Consider the following 14,842-nt stretch of genomic DNA (forward strand, 5'->3'; position numbering starts at 1 on the left):
GAAAACTGAAAAAGAATTGTGTCAATGTAATTTACAATCAGTAACCTTTTAAATCAACAAACGTTATGGCAGCATCTATAATAATCTGGATTTTATTGAAGAAAATGATCATGACAACAATATTTTCTTCTGCAAAATACAATGTTACAAAGTATTATGTACAATAGGTTGTCGGAAATTGGAAAAGATCTGTCATATCTGCAATACCGAGGAGCAAAAAAAAAACAAAAAAAAAACAGTGCATGTATCAAAAACATCTTTCCCAATCAAGTTACATATTTGTATAGATAGGATCCTCTTTTTTATATCGCCTTTGCACACGCTCATCCATTGAATTTGCAAGCCAAGAATGTACGTGTCTCTCATTTGAAAGAACTGAATCAAGAATTGCACGCTGCCATCCACCCTCACAGGGCCTGACTGTCTTTCCATTCTCAGTCGCCATGTATTCTTAATTCGGCTTGCTTTGTTTTTGTTTAAGCCCCACCTACTTGCAGGCTCACACTAGACCGTGCCACAGCATGTCTTATAAGTCACCGTTCTTCCAATCATTAGCCCTTTCACATGTCAATCGTGGAACATTTGAAAAGTACCAAGGTGTTACATTAACATTGCCGCGACTGAATTAACCGACAGGAATGCAATACAAAGCCATTGCTTTTACATACTTATTGAGACCTTTATGATCATGGGTTTGATGAGATCACTTTATATTAGAAGCAAGTGACCGCATATTGGCTCCTCTAGTGTTCATTTGATGACTGTCACTTAGATACCAACGCAAGACTCATTTCAGCAGTTTGACAAGGAAGTGACTGGCAAAGATTCCGGCTACAAAGATGAGAAAGAAGACAAGTAAAACCAAGCCACGTCGCAAAAGCAACTGTGTTAGCGTGAGAACATTGCCGACTACGGTGGTTGCAGTTTCATGCTGCTCTGGAATCGGTTGTTCCTCTGCAGCTCCATCGCACCTGGATGCAGGGGTCGTAACTGGGGCCTGGTTGGTGTTGAAGTCTATCGATTTCATGAAGACAACTTTAGTTTTACAAAACAATGAACAGGCAACAATATTTATGTCAGTTCATACTAAGGCAGGGACAAAATACTCATTTATCACCTTGTAATCTCTCGATATACGGTAATGACACTCAAGAATGACCAAGCGAGTATAGGCAGTTGCAAATGAATGGTGAATTTCACTTTTTAATGTGATCTCAGAATCGCCACATTCCCTGCCATGTTGTGTAAAATAACAAATTAAAACATGTTAGATTCACTTTTTTTAAAATTATTGGTTGCCCACCCACTTCCTTGCTGCATTTCGCTTGTCATATGTATATTCGAGCCCAACTCGGACCGCCTTTATCAACGGGCTTGCCTGGCCAGGAGCGCTGGCGTGATTTGTACAATACTTTTTTAAAATCATATGTTAACCTGACACAGTATCGTAGGTGTACGAGTGCAATATGTGTTATGATTTTCTTAAGTGTACTGTAGTTGTTGGTTATATCAGTGCAACACAATTAAAAGAGATTTTTTTTTTTAATTCATAGAAGTGATTGAAAAAAAATGCACTATTGATTTGTAAAAGGTATAGTGAGTGACACTTATGATTTGTTGACTATTCTATGGATTAAAATTGATGAGTAGCATACATATGTGCACTGAACTGTCAATTTTGAAAAATGAATTGAGCATCTTGGGTTTGGCTGGGGACGGGGAGGGCCCTATATTCGATGTTGAGTAGGTAAAGGCGGCCCTGGCCCAACCAAAATTGAGTTTTTGAGGTTGATGTCGATTCTGACATTTGGCAGAGTTCAATTAATCATCTGCTGACTTGAAAGAGAATAAAATATTTGAAAAAAAAAAAATATATATATATATATACACACACACACACACACACACACACACACAGTATATATATACTTTTTTTAACAATCTTTATCTTTGTCCTTTGTTATACTGTAAAAAAATGAGAGAAACATATATGAAAAAGAAGCCTAACCTGGTGTCTTTTGTGTGCACTTGAAAATGTTAAAACATTAAACTCACAAAAGATACATTAATTCATATTTTTGGTACTAAATATATATGGAATCATTTGTGTGTGGAAAGATGTGATGTTTATTTTCATGCTACTGAAAAATGATCAATTTGACATTAATCATTTTGTTGAACTAATCTAGAAATATTACGATTGCGGTTATTGTTGTATTATTAAATGGTCCAATTCTGAGTTTGTCCCCCTGGACTTACCTGACTTGCAATCTTCCATCATGACCTTGTCTGGAACGGTGACCCCGGCTCTAATTTTAGCCTGATCAAAGATGTTCAATCATGTTAAAATGGAAATCACTTGCATTGCACATCCCATGTGTGTTTTCAAGCAAATTCATTTACCCACCTCTTCAGCAGCCCTTTTCCAATCAAGTTTGTATAAATAGAGGAGAAAGAAAATAGCCTGAATCAACACACAGACGGTAAGTCCCGTCCAAAGTCCTGTTCAAGAAACATAAGCAGCGTTCCTGAGTCTCAAATGACACATTTTGATTGCAGAACATACAAGGCTTACCTACGACGCCCATTTTTGCTGCAAAGGTTAAGGCCACGCCAATGGGAAAGCCAATGAAGTAGTGTCCCACCAGGTTACATAGGGCACCGACCTTTTGTTTCCCAACCCCTCGGATGACGCCTCCACACACCCCCTGCGGTGATCGTTGCAAGTTTATACAAAGCACATGTTACACGTTCTCCTAAAATGTCAGATAGAATTTGTTTTTTCTCACCGCAAGAGCATCAAAGAGATGCATGAAGACAAAAACAATCAAGACATCAGCAACCCTTTCCAAAATGTCTCTGAAGGTTATGAAACAAGAATATGATGAGATGCAATGTGAATATTCTATCTAGAGAAAAGCAAGAAGCTCAATAAGGTGCTGACATGTGAAAATATTCCAATGTAGCTCAAAAATAAAAGGAAATAGACATAAGAGCTTTCAAAATTGCTTTACAAGTCTGAATTTACAATGTTCTCCATTTAATGATGCCTGGGCAGATTCATATGCGATTACCTCTGACGAGAGCGGGTGACCAGTATGCCTAATTCGTGGTGAAACACTGGCCAACAATAAAAAAGTCAAATGTAGGAAGACATTTCCACAATATACAGACAGCCTTTGCTGAAATATATACGGAAAGAGAGGAGCGAAAAAAGCTGTTTCGGAACTGATGCAGATGGCTGATCTGAGGAAAAATAAATTCAAGAAGTGGAAGAAGTCTGCAAATTCAACTATCTCAGCAAAATAGTATATATATGAAAGGCTAACATCGTTGTTTCAGATGTCACAAAGTGTTTGTGGCCTTTTCCGTAGGGTCGTTTCCGTGTAAAAGGTTTGCCGACCCCTGTGCTAGGCCATCACCGATTCACATGGGGATTGAACAAAATAAAAACGCGAGAAAATAATGCACTTATAATTGAGTTGCGAGAGCAACAAGGGATTAAGTCAGAAGATGAGGACACACGATCAGGGTTCGGGATCACGAGGTAGTCGCCCTAAAAGCAATATATCGTATTAAAGGTGTGCAGACACCTTCTTGATGGGGACTTTTCATTTTCATTTCTCAACAGTACCTCTGTGTGGCACAAACTACAAGCGCCAAAGTTACTAGTACATCATGTCAAGGTATAACTCACGGCTCTGAGGTGAAAATGTAGCCAATCACATTCCTGGAAAGGGTGATGGTAATGCCAATAAAACAGGCCACGATGACTGCAACGGGAAAGAGACACAAAGAGTAAACAAACACGTGTTTGCATTCAAATCAGCAGATCAAGGGTGAGAAAAGCTGAAAATAGCAGTTCTCAAGGTATTAGCGTGGTTAAGGTGTGGACTGACAACGTCAACTGATTAAAGTGCCTTGCTATTCTGATTTCTTCGGTAGCCATTGAGTCAGACAGGTAACTGGATCTAAATTAACGTTCCCTTTGCTGGTTGATTCCCAACAAGATTTTTTTTTTCCATTTTGGGATAGGACAAAATCCTGATATTAAGGTATAGCCACGGTTTGCACCTGAGCCCACACGTTGGTGAATATTAGCACTTTGCACCCAAATGATCAGTGCCTCTATTGCTGGGGCTGCTGAATAGAGCAAGGCGGTGGTTGTTAGTCTGGCCAGAATTTTGGCCTCAAAGAGCTTCTGGCAAACTGTCCAACAGGCCAGCATGGAGAAGCCTACAAAGCGTCCAGTCCCACTACTCACATAAAGTTTGGGATTTTTGGCTTTCAGGTCCGTTTTCAGAATGAACCTAAAATGTACAATGACCTTTACAGTTTGAGTATTTTTTACGCGACATTTTTTGCTCTCTGACACAGAGCTGAATGTCAAAACTCACAATGAGTATTTTTGAAAAATAAAAATTTTCAAGGATGTCCATTTCTATGCCTTCCTGTGACTCTTCCAATCTCTCGCTTGGTTTCAAGAAGTCAAAAGATGACAGCATGATGATGTTTTAGCCATTCATGCACCCTGTAACCTGATAACATGATAAACGGTCCACTGTATTAACTGCTGTTGCTTTCAAGGGTTAAATAACAATTCAAATTGAACCAGGAAATTTAGTGGTCAATTCATTGGTCAAAAACCGTTTTGGTGTTCAGCTCCTCACAAGACAACAGCACATTTGCAAAAAATTCCAAACATTGTTATTTTATTTGATGTACTGCATTTGCATTTTTTTTACATCTCTCCATCCATGCATCCATTCCTTGTACTGCTTATCATCAATCACATGGCACATATATAGACATTAGACAGACAACCATTCACTCTCTCATTCACACCATCACTGAGTGGGAACTCATCTTACACTGCTTGCATAGACGTCAGGCCAATCAGTTAGACATGCATTCAATGGTTTAGAGAGGTTCAATTCAAGGTCACCTGTAAAGGATATACAGTAATGCATTTTAAATTCATCCTCAAGCCACACCGGAAAGGCCAATATCCCTAACGTTCGGCGAATCCTATAACTGCGTGTTGATAGGAATGCCTCAAAGATCTCAATCTGACTGGCACGTCTTCTGCTGACTCAGCAGAATTTGAAGTGTCACGTGAAGCTGGGTCTGGTGGGACTGTCATGGTTGTAGCGCGATGTCAGGGATAGTACCTCTCGATTGGCAAACTGTGGTGCCGCTGCTGCCTGGCTGTGTCTCAACTGCAGAGGTAGGAAGGCCAAGACTTTACCACAAGGCCCTGGGTCTGGTGGGACTGTCATGGTTGTAGCGTGATGTCAGGGATAGTACCTCTCAATTGGCAAACTATGGTGCCGCTGCTGCCTGGCTGTGTCTCAACTGCAGGGGAGCAGACTTCTAATACTATTCGTGAGTGCTGGAGAGGTGAGTCAGACCATCAGTCGAACCTCAACTTTGTTCCAGATGCGATGTGGAATTTCATTCCATGTGTGGAACGCTGCACCAGGTTTATACTCACTATAGGACTATATCACTATTTGCCCAACTAGTCCAGAAGTACTTTGTGAAAGCATTTGTCTTGCTCGGTGATGTCTTCTCTTCCGCTACCTGCTACTGTATGTCAGTTGCCTACTGTGCGGTTCCTGTACAATCTACAATTTAGCTGTGTTTACTAGTTTCTGACCTCATTCTTATTGTCAATTTACTGGTTACAATTCCTACCTGCAACAGTTCAGCACAAAACTAAAGGTCTCTTACATGCACAGATGATGGAAACTTTGCTAGACAGCCTGGCTTGCTCAATGTTTCCCGCACCAAGAGAATTCCCTACTCGAACGCTAACAGCAGCAGAAATTCCAAGTGGGAACTGCAAAGGGAGAATGCATAGAAACACTTAGGAGTCATTCAGAATTCCATGAAATAAAACTGTTTGGATCAGGGTGTGGCCAACACGAGGTTCATTTTCATCTTTTGCAAACGGCAGGATTAACATACTTTTTAGAGCCGGTCTGTTTGCTACTCCAGCCTTCTGGTGTTGCATTTTAAGGATTCAAACCATTATAACTGCTCACTTTATGCAAGTGCTATAAGGGATGAAAGGAGAAACTCTCACTGTTGAGCAACTGGTTGTGCTGTGTGTTTGTCTGCATATCTCCCATGTCGTTCACTACAACGGAGTTGTTGAATAAGCTAACAGTTAGCCTAGCTCCTCCTATTTGTTCTACCGCGATGCTATCCTTTTTTTTTTTTTTTTTAATGTGTGCCACCCTAGACTAAGTAAAAAATATATATTCCTTGATTTTATAGTGTGCATACAGGACACACATAACAATGGATGAGGCAACCAAAGTGTATTGTAGGTAGACTGGGCAAGTGTATTCATTGTGTCCAGTACTGCTGTATGGTACAGTTATTATGGTCTTGTAGGCATCCATTTATTTTGTGACTCCCTGTGCTGATCAAGTTGGCCACCCCTGATTTCGATGAATTCTATTTCGGTTACCATGTAAGCCACAACTGTGAGCTGATATGCAACGGACTGGGCTCCCAGCTCTGCTTCATTAATTATACCAGCAATGAATCCTCCCACTTCAAAGAGCCACCACTCCAGACAAAGCATGAGCATGCTCGGGATTGCCAGCTTGACAAAGGGTCCCCACTCTTGTAAACAGTCAAGAGACCAGCCTGTGGATCAAAGATCCGTCTGTCAAAACACTTTTTAAAAACAGCAACACATAGTTTGACAAGATTGTTTATGTTATAAGCATAAGATGTGTAAACGTTATAATTAATCCATCAGTTAGAATTGAGCATGCAAAAGTTTTCAAATGAATAAATCCAGAAAGTAATCAATGAATATATGGAATAAATAATGTATGGTAAAAGCCAAATAATACAGAACTTGTGCTTCTTGATGAGCAAATAATGAAACCGAGGCATCGCCTCTGTTTTCTGTTGCCATATTTAGTTACAGAATGTCACCAATTTTGTTAAAACATTACACGTTTGGACTTTGGCCACAAAGATACACTATTGTAACTTCAAATGAAATGTTGCAAGTGGAGAGGAAAATGAATAATAAAGAAACACTAATTGTTCATTCATTATGAGCTTGAGGTGAGTGAGATGGAAACTAACCTCCCCACGTGGCCTTGTGCAAGCCCTTCCAGGTAATATAAACAAGTAAGACCACAGCCAACACGTACTGTGAGATTGAATTCGCTGCAGCGGAGCCACTTGAACAAAGACAAACAAAACACAGCATGATTTAAACAAAGAAAAAGCTCTCAAAAACATGAGCTTCATTTGAACTATTCACTTTCTGACAGGTGGCCTGAAACTAGAAACTTCTTTAGTGACCTGAATTTTTATAATAACTGACAATATCGTTGGAGGCAATCCCAACAGTGTTGAGTCTTATCAAAGTAATGGATACTTCGCAAAGTGGGAAATTGGATCAACAGTGCAAACCATACAGTGGTGACAAAACGTATTTAGTGCGGCAATAACAGAAATGTCAAACAAAACCACTTCAAAAATTATACATGGATTTAAATTTAGGCAAGTAGAATGTCCATTGCATCATTGGGGACAATCATAATGACAATGAACAAAGAGATGAGGAAAAAAAACTCGGCATTAAACTGTGCTTATGGAATACTAGCAGACAAATAACAGGGCTGTCTTCACTATACTAGAAAAAAAAAACATCTTCTGAATGTTTTCAAAAATCAACTATTAATACTATTAAAAATGATTAAGGAAACTTACGCAACTCCCAAATTGAGAATATGGAGGAAAACATAATTGATGACTGCGTTTAAGATGTTTCCAATTGCACCAGTTATGACCTGGGGCCAAATAATTCCCTGCCAAAAAAAAAACAAAACAAAACAAAAAAACACAAACAAACATTTACTAACTTAATCTCTTAATATATATTCTTAACTTCCATATCAATGATTTTGTGTTGCTGCACAGAACCTGATTTTGAAGATATCTCCCTTGCAGCTGGTACATAAATGCCGCCTGAAAGGGGAAAGTACAAATCTTACATAATAGAAGCAGACAGTGCACGTTAAATCTCGTGCTGGAACTCTTTCGCACAGCGGCAGATGTCAACTCACCGGAAGAGCTGGCATGGAGAGCTTCACATAAAGTTGTGACAGGCTATGCAACACAAAAACAGCCGTTGAAATGGTGGTTTGGAAACATACATGGACATAATATTACCTTGTATGTTACGGCACACAATATATTTTGACCTGGAAAAGTACTTTTTTCTTATTTTCTTAGTTTTTATTTGTGGAAAATATCATTTCCAAAAAAGTGGTTTTGGGGATGGTACTTCCATAACTACTATTACAACAACAACTACCATTTATGACAATAATCATCATCATCATCATCATGATGATGATGATTATTGTTATCTGAGAAACAGCCTCTTTCCTCAAAAATCATGCTGCAGGTTGAAAAGAAACTTCCAATACCTGGCAACCTCTAGGCTCTGTTTGGCTACAATTAGAAGAGGTTCAGTGTTTATGAGAACTGCCCAGCAGGGGAAACAAGCCAGCAGTAGAATCAGAATCCCCCTCTGAAGGATCACCCCCACGCGCTTCAGGTTTCCGCTCCCATAGGTCTACACAAAGGCAGAATCAAATAAGCAGTGTTAGGAAACACCAAAATCACACAAATTGCAATTTTGATAGATGAAATGAACACTCACTTGACATCAAATATTTTTTGTTTAAACTGTTTTTAGTTGGACCCCAGACAATGCGAGAGTCCAGTCAAAGTTGTTCTGTTTCAATACCAATAATAGATAATAAAGTAGAAGTCCAGCCTTTGTTGGAGACACTACCTGAGATATGAGGGTATCACAAGTTAATGATAATCCAGTCCCAATGGAGAGACCAGTCACGTTAACCACCTGCAAAGAGACACTGTCAATGGAACACATCGATTTCCACTTTGCTGATTTGTCATACTGTGACCCTTTTCACACCACTCGTTTTGACAATAAGTAAGTAGTAGGATACAAGGAATCGTGATAAAAACATGTAGTCAAAATCAAAATGAAGATGAGGATCTGGTTGAATGTGCAAATACGGGAATGTATTTTCCAATTTCACTTCTAGTCTGTCTGATTGTCTTTTTTAAGGATCTTTGAATTAACCTAACAACGGCAACACCATTTATTTATTTTTTATAACTTGTTTTGCAGTTGATCTTGGTCTACATTTTGCTGATACAGTACAGTGCTTTAGGGAACGGCCTCCCGGTGGTCCAGTGATTAGCGCGTCGACCTCACAGTGCAAAGGTCGTGGGTTCGATCCGGGCTCCGGCCTTCCTGTGTGGAGTTTGCATGTTCTCCCCGGGCCTGCGTGGGTTTTCTCTGGGTACTCCGGTTTCCTCCCACATTCCAAAAACATGCATGGCAGGCTAATTGATCACTCTAAAATTTAGAGTCTAAATTGTCCCTAGGTGTAAGTGTGAGAGCGGATGGTTGTTCGTCTCGGTGTGCCCTGTGATTGGCTGGCAACCGGTTCAGGGTGTCCCCCCGCCTACTGCCCAAAGACAGCTGGGATAGGCTCCAGCACCCTCGCGACTCTTGTGTATTTTTATTTTTTTTTGAAGGATGAGCCAATCCCTGTTTTTCATGGGAAATACCATACTTTCATGACCATACGGCGCACCGTATTAAAAGGCTTGGTGTCAGTTACGGGTGCTATTTCTGTATTTAACACATACACGAGACACATCGCATTAATGGACGCAGGCATAGTAAAACGTATGCAAGCTTAGAAAATACGGTAGCATCCATGCAAGTTAGCATATGTTTTTAAAAAGACAGCGGGAGCAAAACTGGGTTTGGTTGTACTTGATTGAAGTATCTAACAAAGGACTCACGTTATTTTTTGATCAATCCTCATCCTCTGTAAATAAAATGAACAGCTTGGCAAGTTCGCAACCAAAAAGGCCAGGTTGCCTCGCGTCATTGTCAGAGTTAGTCTCGGGGCCGTGCATCTCCTCAGAAATGATGACGGCTTTTGCGAAAGCTCGAACAACAGTGCAAGCACACACGTAAGCCTAAGCATTCGAAATTCATTCACAAATTGTGGCATAACAGTCTTAGTAAAGCCGTGTTCGCCATCGCCCCCACACCGCTCACAACTTCACTTTGACCGTTTCTGTTTATTACCATGGCAACCAAGCACAACAGTATATATATATATATATATATATGTTGGCTCAGAGCCAACAGTGGCTCTGAGTTATAAAACATTGACATTTGGAGTCCAATTTCAGGAAACTCCCAAGACCTTAATCCAGTTGAGAACTTCTCATCAATCCTCAAGAGGTGGGTGAACAAAAGAAAAAAACAATTCTGACAAACTCCTAGCATTGATTATGCAAGAAGGAGCTGCCATCAGTCAGGATGTGGCCCAGAAATCATTTGAAAGTATGCCAGGGGAAACTGCAGCGATCTTGAAAAAGAAGGGTCAGCACTGCAAATATTAACTCTGCATGAACTTAATTTAATTGTCTATAAAATCCTTTGACACTTACAAAATGCTTGTAGTTGTAGTTTAGTTTATTATCGTAACAGCTCAACAAAAAGATCTAAAAACATTGAAGCAACAAAACTTTGTGAAAACCAAAACTTCTGTCATTCTGAAAACTTTAGGCCATGACTGTACTTTTAGATAGTAGAGCACCAGATGTTACTTTGATATGAACTTGACAGCCTCGTGAAGACAGGTTTTCCAACTCTGAGTGAAAAAAAAAAGAAACAAACAAAAAACCTTCCAAAACGTTGGTGTATTTGTGGACATAACCTGTATTAATCACATACAATGGAGAAAATGTACTTACTGCAATTGATAACGATACAGCCGCAAGCTCTATTTTCCCCAGATGACCACAGAACACCATGCTGACGACACTGATCATGAAGATCATCATCTGGGAAATAATCTGGAGAAGAAAGACAAGCAAAATAAATATCCTAATTTGTTTTAATGTATTTTTAAAGTAAGAGCGTTGGAGTGTTGTCAACTGAGAATTTGATGACACCGAGATACATTCATAAAATTGCGGTGAAAACTCTGATTACAAAATATGTTCGTTGTTCTCTACACACACACTACAGACATCGCAAACACAAAGTACATTGAATTATTTTTCATAACAGTTCCTCAAAAATATGCATTAAAATCCACACGCTTTTGTATAAAGTATAACAAAATGAAAATTATGGCATTCCTGCTTGATAATTAAAAGTGGGTGGCATTAGATAACGTTTCACACTACTGTACTTTTTTTTGTTGTTTTTTTTGATTGCTAATTGAAAATACAAAGAATGAATGAATGACACCAATAATTTTAATACTGCGGTTTTGCTCAAACTGTTTCACAAATGTCGTTTGAATATGATACAAATTGTGCCTTTTCTTCAGAAGTAGCCACCGAAATGGAATGTGTAAAAACATATTATAACCACTTACCATATAGAACAATTCTGACATCAATCTCATGAATTGATTGCAATTTTCCTTTTCTGAACATTTTTTCTTCAACAATGTCAAATAATAAATCAATTGAAGAATAAATATCAAAATATATATTTTGCGGGGAGGTGGCCGACTGGTTCGCACGTCCGCCTCACAGTGCAGAGCAAGATTCCGGCTTCGGCCTTGCTGTGTAGAGTTTGCATGTTCTCCCCGTGCCTGCGTGGGTTTTCTCTGGGTACTCTGGTTTCCTCCCACATTCCAAAAATTTGCATGGCTGGTTAATGGAACACTCTAAATCAGGGGTGTCCAAACTCAGTCCTCAAGGGCCGCTGTCCTGCCTGTTTTCCCGCTCTTCCAGGATCAAAACACCTGATTCAAATAATCTGGATCGTTCTAATGCTGCTTCAGAGCTGGCCCAGAGCTGATCATCTGAATCAGGTGTGTTGCAGCCGGGAGAGCTGGAAAACAGGCAGGACAGTGGCCCTCCAGGCCCGCAGCTGGAAATGCCTGCTCTGAATCATAGGTGTCAAATTCTGGTCCTGGGGGGCCGCTGTCTTGCATGTTTTCTATCTCTCGCTGTTGCAACACACCTGATTGAAATAATCGGCTCATCAGCAAGCTCTTCAGAAGCCTAATATCAAGCCTGATCATTTGAATATGCTCTAAATTGTCCCTCGGTGTGATTGTGAGCGGATATGGTTGTTCGTCAATGTGTGCCCTGCGATTGGCTGGCAACCAGTTTAGGGTGTACCCTGCCTACTGTCCGAAGTCAGCTGGGATAGTCTCCAGCACGCCCGTCACCCTCCTGAGAAAAAAGCGATTAGAAAATGGATGAATGGATGGTTGGATGGATATTTTTTGGACAGGTATAGGAGGGGCTGGGTTAAACACAGGGTTTGGAATTAGCTGAAGCATGACTGGTAAGATAACATCATAAATGAAAGAATAGATCACTGTCATGGGAAAATGTGGGTTTGAGGTCTAGCTTCGTAAAACGAGTGTAGGAACTCATTGATAGGTCAATGATACATAGAAAATTAATACAGTATTATAGATAACGACTTATTGATTGTTAAATATGGTATTGTGACACAGAGGTATTGTAAATTGGAATCTTGTGGATGGTATTGTTTTATATATATAGACAGGTATGAGTATTCTTAAATACTGCTATACTAGTAACTACATACATTAAATATGGGGTTGGAATAGACGAGTTCATACTCCCCCACTCCTTTTCGAACATGTCCATGCATCTGCATGTGTCAGCGGTTAATTCATTACCTTTGTTATACTCATTATTTCGAACTGTTATGCTGTTTTTCTTTGCTTTTTGTATGATTGAGGGTTGTGATATTTTTTTTAAGTTTAAGTTACTATATCATAGCTTAGTGTTATTTTTTATGCATGTTCGAAATAAATTACTCAAATAATAATAAGAATTGTAAAGAGTCTTTGTGGAAACACTATATATACATGCTCAATAACCAAGAAAAATATGGACGAAAGAGAAGGAAAGCAGGTACTATATTCATGTTAAGTCGTATTCTTACCACCGGTCCGGCGAGTTTGAGAAGTTGAACCAGTTCGGTGCGGTAGTTGAGCGGGATGCATCTCAAGCAGGAGTCCCTGGAAGCCTCTTCGTTTACCCTCTCGGTATATTTCATCGTCTTTACATCGACGTCCATGCTGATATAGCGTTAACTTGCAGCGTCCTTCGTGCAGTCTAGTGGGCTTTGATGGGAATGACTCGCACTCGCGGCAGTCATCAGGAGTAGGAGGAGGGGAGGACATCCGTTTATAAAGTTAACTCATGTTCCCTCATCCCTCCTCCCCCCTGCTACCCCTCAAGTTCACCGTGGTTGTCTGTGTTTGATGGACGTGAATGGTGCGTTCAGGGCCCATCCCACACAGACGCATCCACTCCACTACGGTCACCGCGGGCCACAACAGGCTCCTGTCGTCTACGCTTTTCATACTTACGCCTATTGTGATAGCAGAATGAAATATTCATTTACACATGATAACCTCAGCATAATAATATCATCTATAACCTTATCATAATAATATAATCTAACCTTAAAAATCTATAACCTTTTCATAATAATATAATATATAACCTTATCATAATAATATAATCTAACCTTAAAGTATACGACAATTAGATGACTTCAATTTATTCCGCAAGTCTAACAGCAGCAGATGTCATGGAGGCAGACAAATACATTTTTCTTTGAGACTTGAGGCTAATTCAGTGCAGCACCCGCAATTAGTGTAAGAAATTATACGACAGAATTCAAGAGAAATACTTTTGTTGTGGAGCTCAGTGATGCAGTTGCTAGCACAGGTCTGGGCTTGAATCTCGCATCACGCATCCTGTGTGAAGTTTGAATGCCAGCACCTGTACTCGCATGCATGGTTCTGGCTGTCTCCTGCATTCACAAAACATGCATGGTGTTGGTAGCTGAAGTGAAGAGGCCAAATCGCACATTGGATATTGAAATATGCCATAAGTCAGCTCAGTTAGTCTCCAATGACACTAAACAGGACAGGCCGTAGAGAAAATCTCTGTCAACGTTCATTGTTTAATGCATGGGAAAAACGTTCTGATCAACACCAATCAATGTAAACAGGATGGATTTATACTGAATAAATCCATCAGTGAATGTGTCATTCATAGAAAGAATATGAACAATTTGAATCAAAGGGCAGGGGCAGAGAGTTGAAAGAACATTCCTTTTGATATTATTATTATTTTTAGACCACACTGTGTGGATATATTACTTCAGTGCCATTTTGAGGACAGATTGTCTTTTTTATGCTTTTAAAAAAAGTTGGCATTAAATATTCCCTCAGGGAGAAGTGAGTGAAATGGACTCCAACAAAGTATTTTGCGCCAAAGGGCTGTTCAGGATCACTGAAGCTTATTATCCAATGACGCTCTAGTGTCTGATTCTTAGTTAATGGATAACTGTCTTCATAACATTGTGAGAACAAGCTGCAGATACCGTAACACTGCAAACGTGCAGTTAGAAACCATTAACTGCTGTTCACCCTGGTCAAAATGTATATCAAGAGAGTATACCATAAGATTTATTAGTAAAAAGCACAATTGCATTGAGCATCTGTTATTCAACACTTGGGTTCACACATACATCACAAATACATCATTGATTGACATAATTGTAAACCGACCTGGAACCAAATACAAAAGCAGAAGGGAGATCCTGACTTATGTCCAGATGCCTATAATGTTCTCTGTTGTTAGAGAATGAAAATGACCAAATAAAATAGAATAGAATAGTCCTTTGATTAGATTTTTTCTCAGACCAAACTTGAATATGCTCCAC

At 39.6% G+C, this 14,842-nt stretch overlaps 1 protein-coding gene across 1 annotated transcript; it reads right to left on the minus strand.

Annotated features, from left to right (window-relative positions):
- Positions 1-74: 74 nt before the first annotated feature.
- On the minus strand, positions 75-13,308 carry LOC109527459 (multidrug and toxin extrusion protein 1-like). The gene is made up of 16 exons (XM_019889404.1): positions 13,046-13,308; positions 10,855-10,956; positions 8,840-8,908; positions 8,469-8,617; positions 8,103-8,145; positions 7,960-8,004; positions 7,747-7,844; positions 7,114-7,211; positions 6,479-6,660; positions 5,734-5,842; positions 3,698-3,773; positions 2,790-2,859; positions 2,576-2,708; positions 2,408-2,502; positions 2,260-2,320; positions 75-1,014 (listed from the first exon to the last, which is right to left on the minus strand). The coding sequence occupies exons 1-16, from the start codon at positions 13,178-13,180 to the stop codon at positions 788-790; spliced, it is 1,692 nt and encodes a 563-aa protein (XP_019744963.1). The 5' UTR covers positions 13,181-13,308; the 3' UTR covers positions 75-787.
- Between the last annotated feature and the right edge of the window lie 1,534 nt (positions 13,309-14,842).

This window comes from Hippocampus comes, unplaced genomic scaffold, assembly GCF_001891065.2.
Source record: "Hippocampus comes isolate QL1 unplaced genomic scaffold, H_comes_QL1_v1.1 scaffold86, whole genome shotgun sequence".
NCBI lineage: Eukaryota > Metazoa > Chordata > Actinopteri > Syngnathiformes > Syngnathidae > Hippocampus > Hippocampus comes.

Bases quoted from the DNA above. Each gene is read 5' to 3' on its own strand.
- LOC109527459 (XM_019889404.1), bottom strand. From the start codon at position 13,180: ATGGACGTCGATGTAAAGACGATGAAATATACCGAGAGGGTAAACGAA. The intron at 5,843-6,478 runs GTAACCGAAATA...CTCCCTTTGCAG, and splicing joins TCACAGTTGTGGCTTACATG to TTCCCACTTGGAATTTCTGC. The intron at 3,774-5,733 runs GTAAGAGACCTT...TTCCCGTTGCAG, and splicing joins AGTTTCCATCATCTGTGCAT to TCATCGTGGCCTGTTTTATT.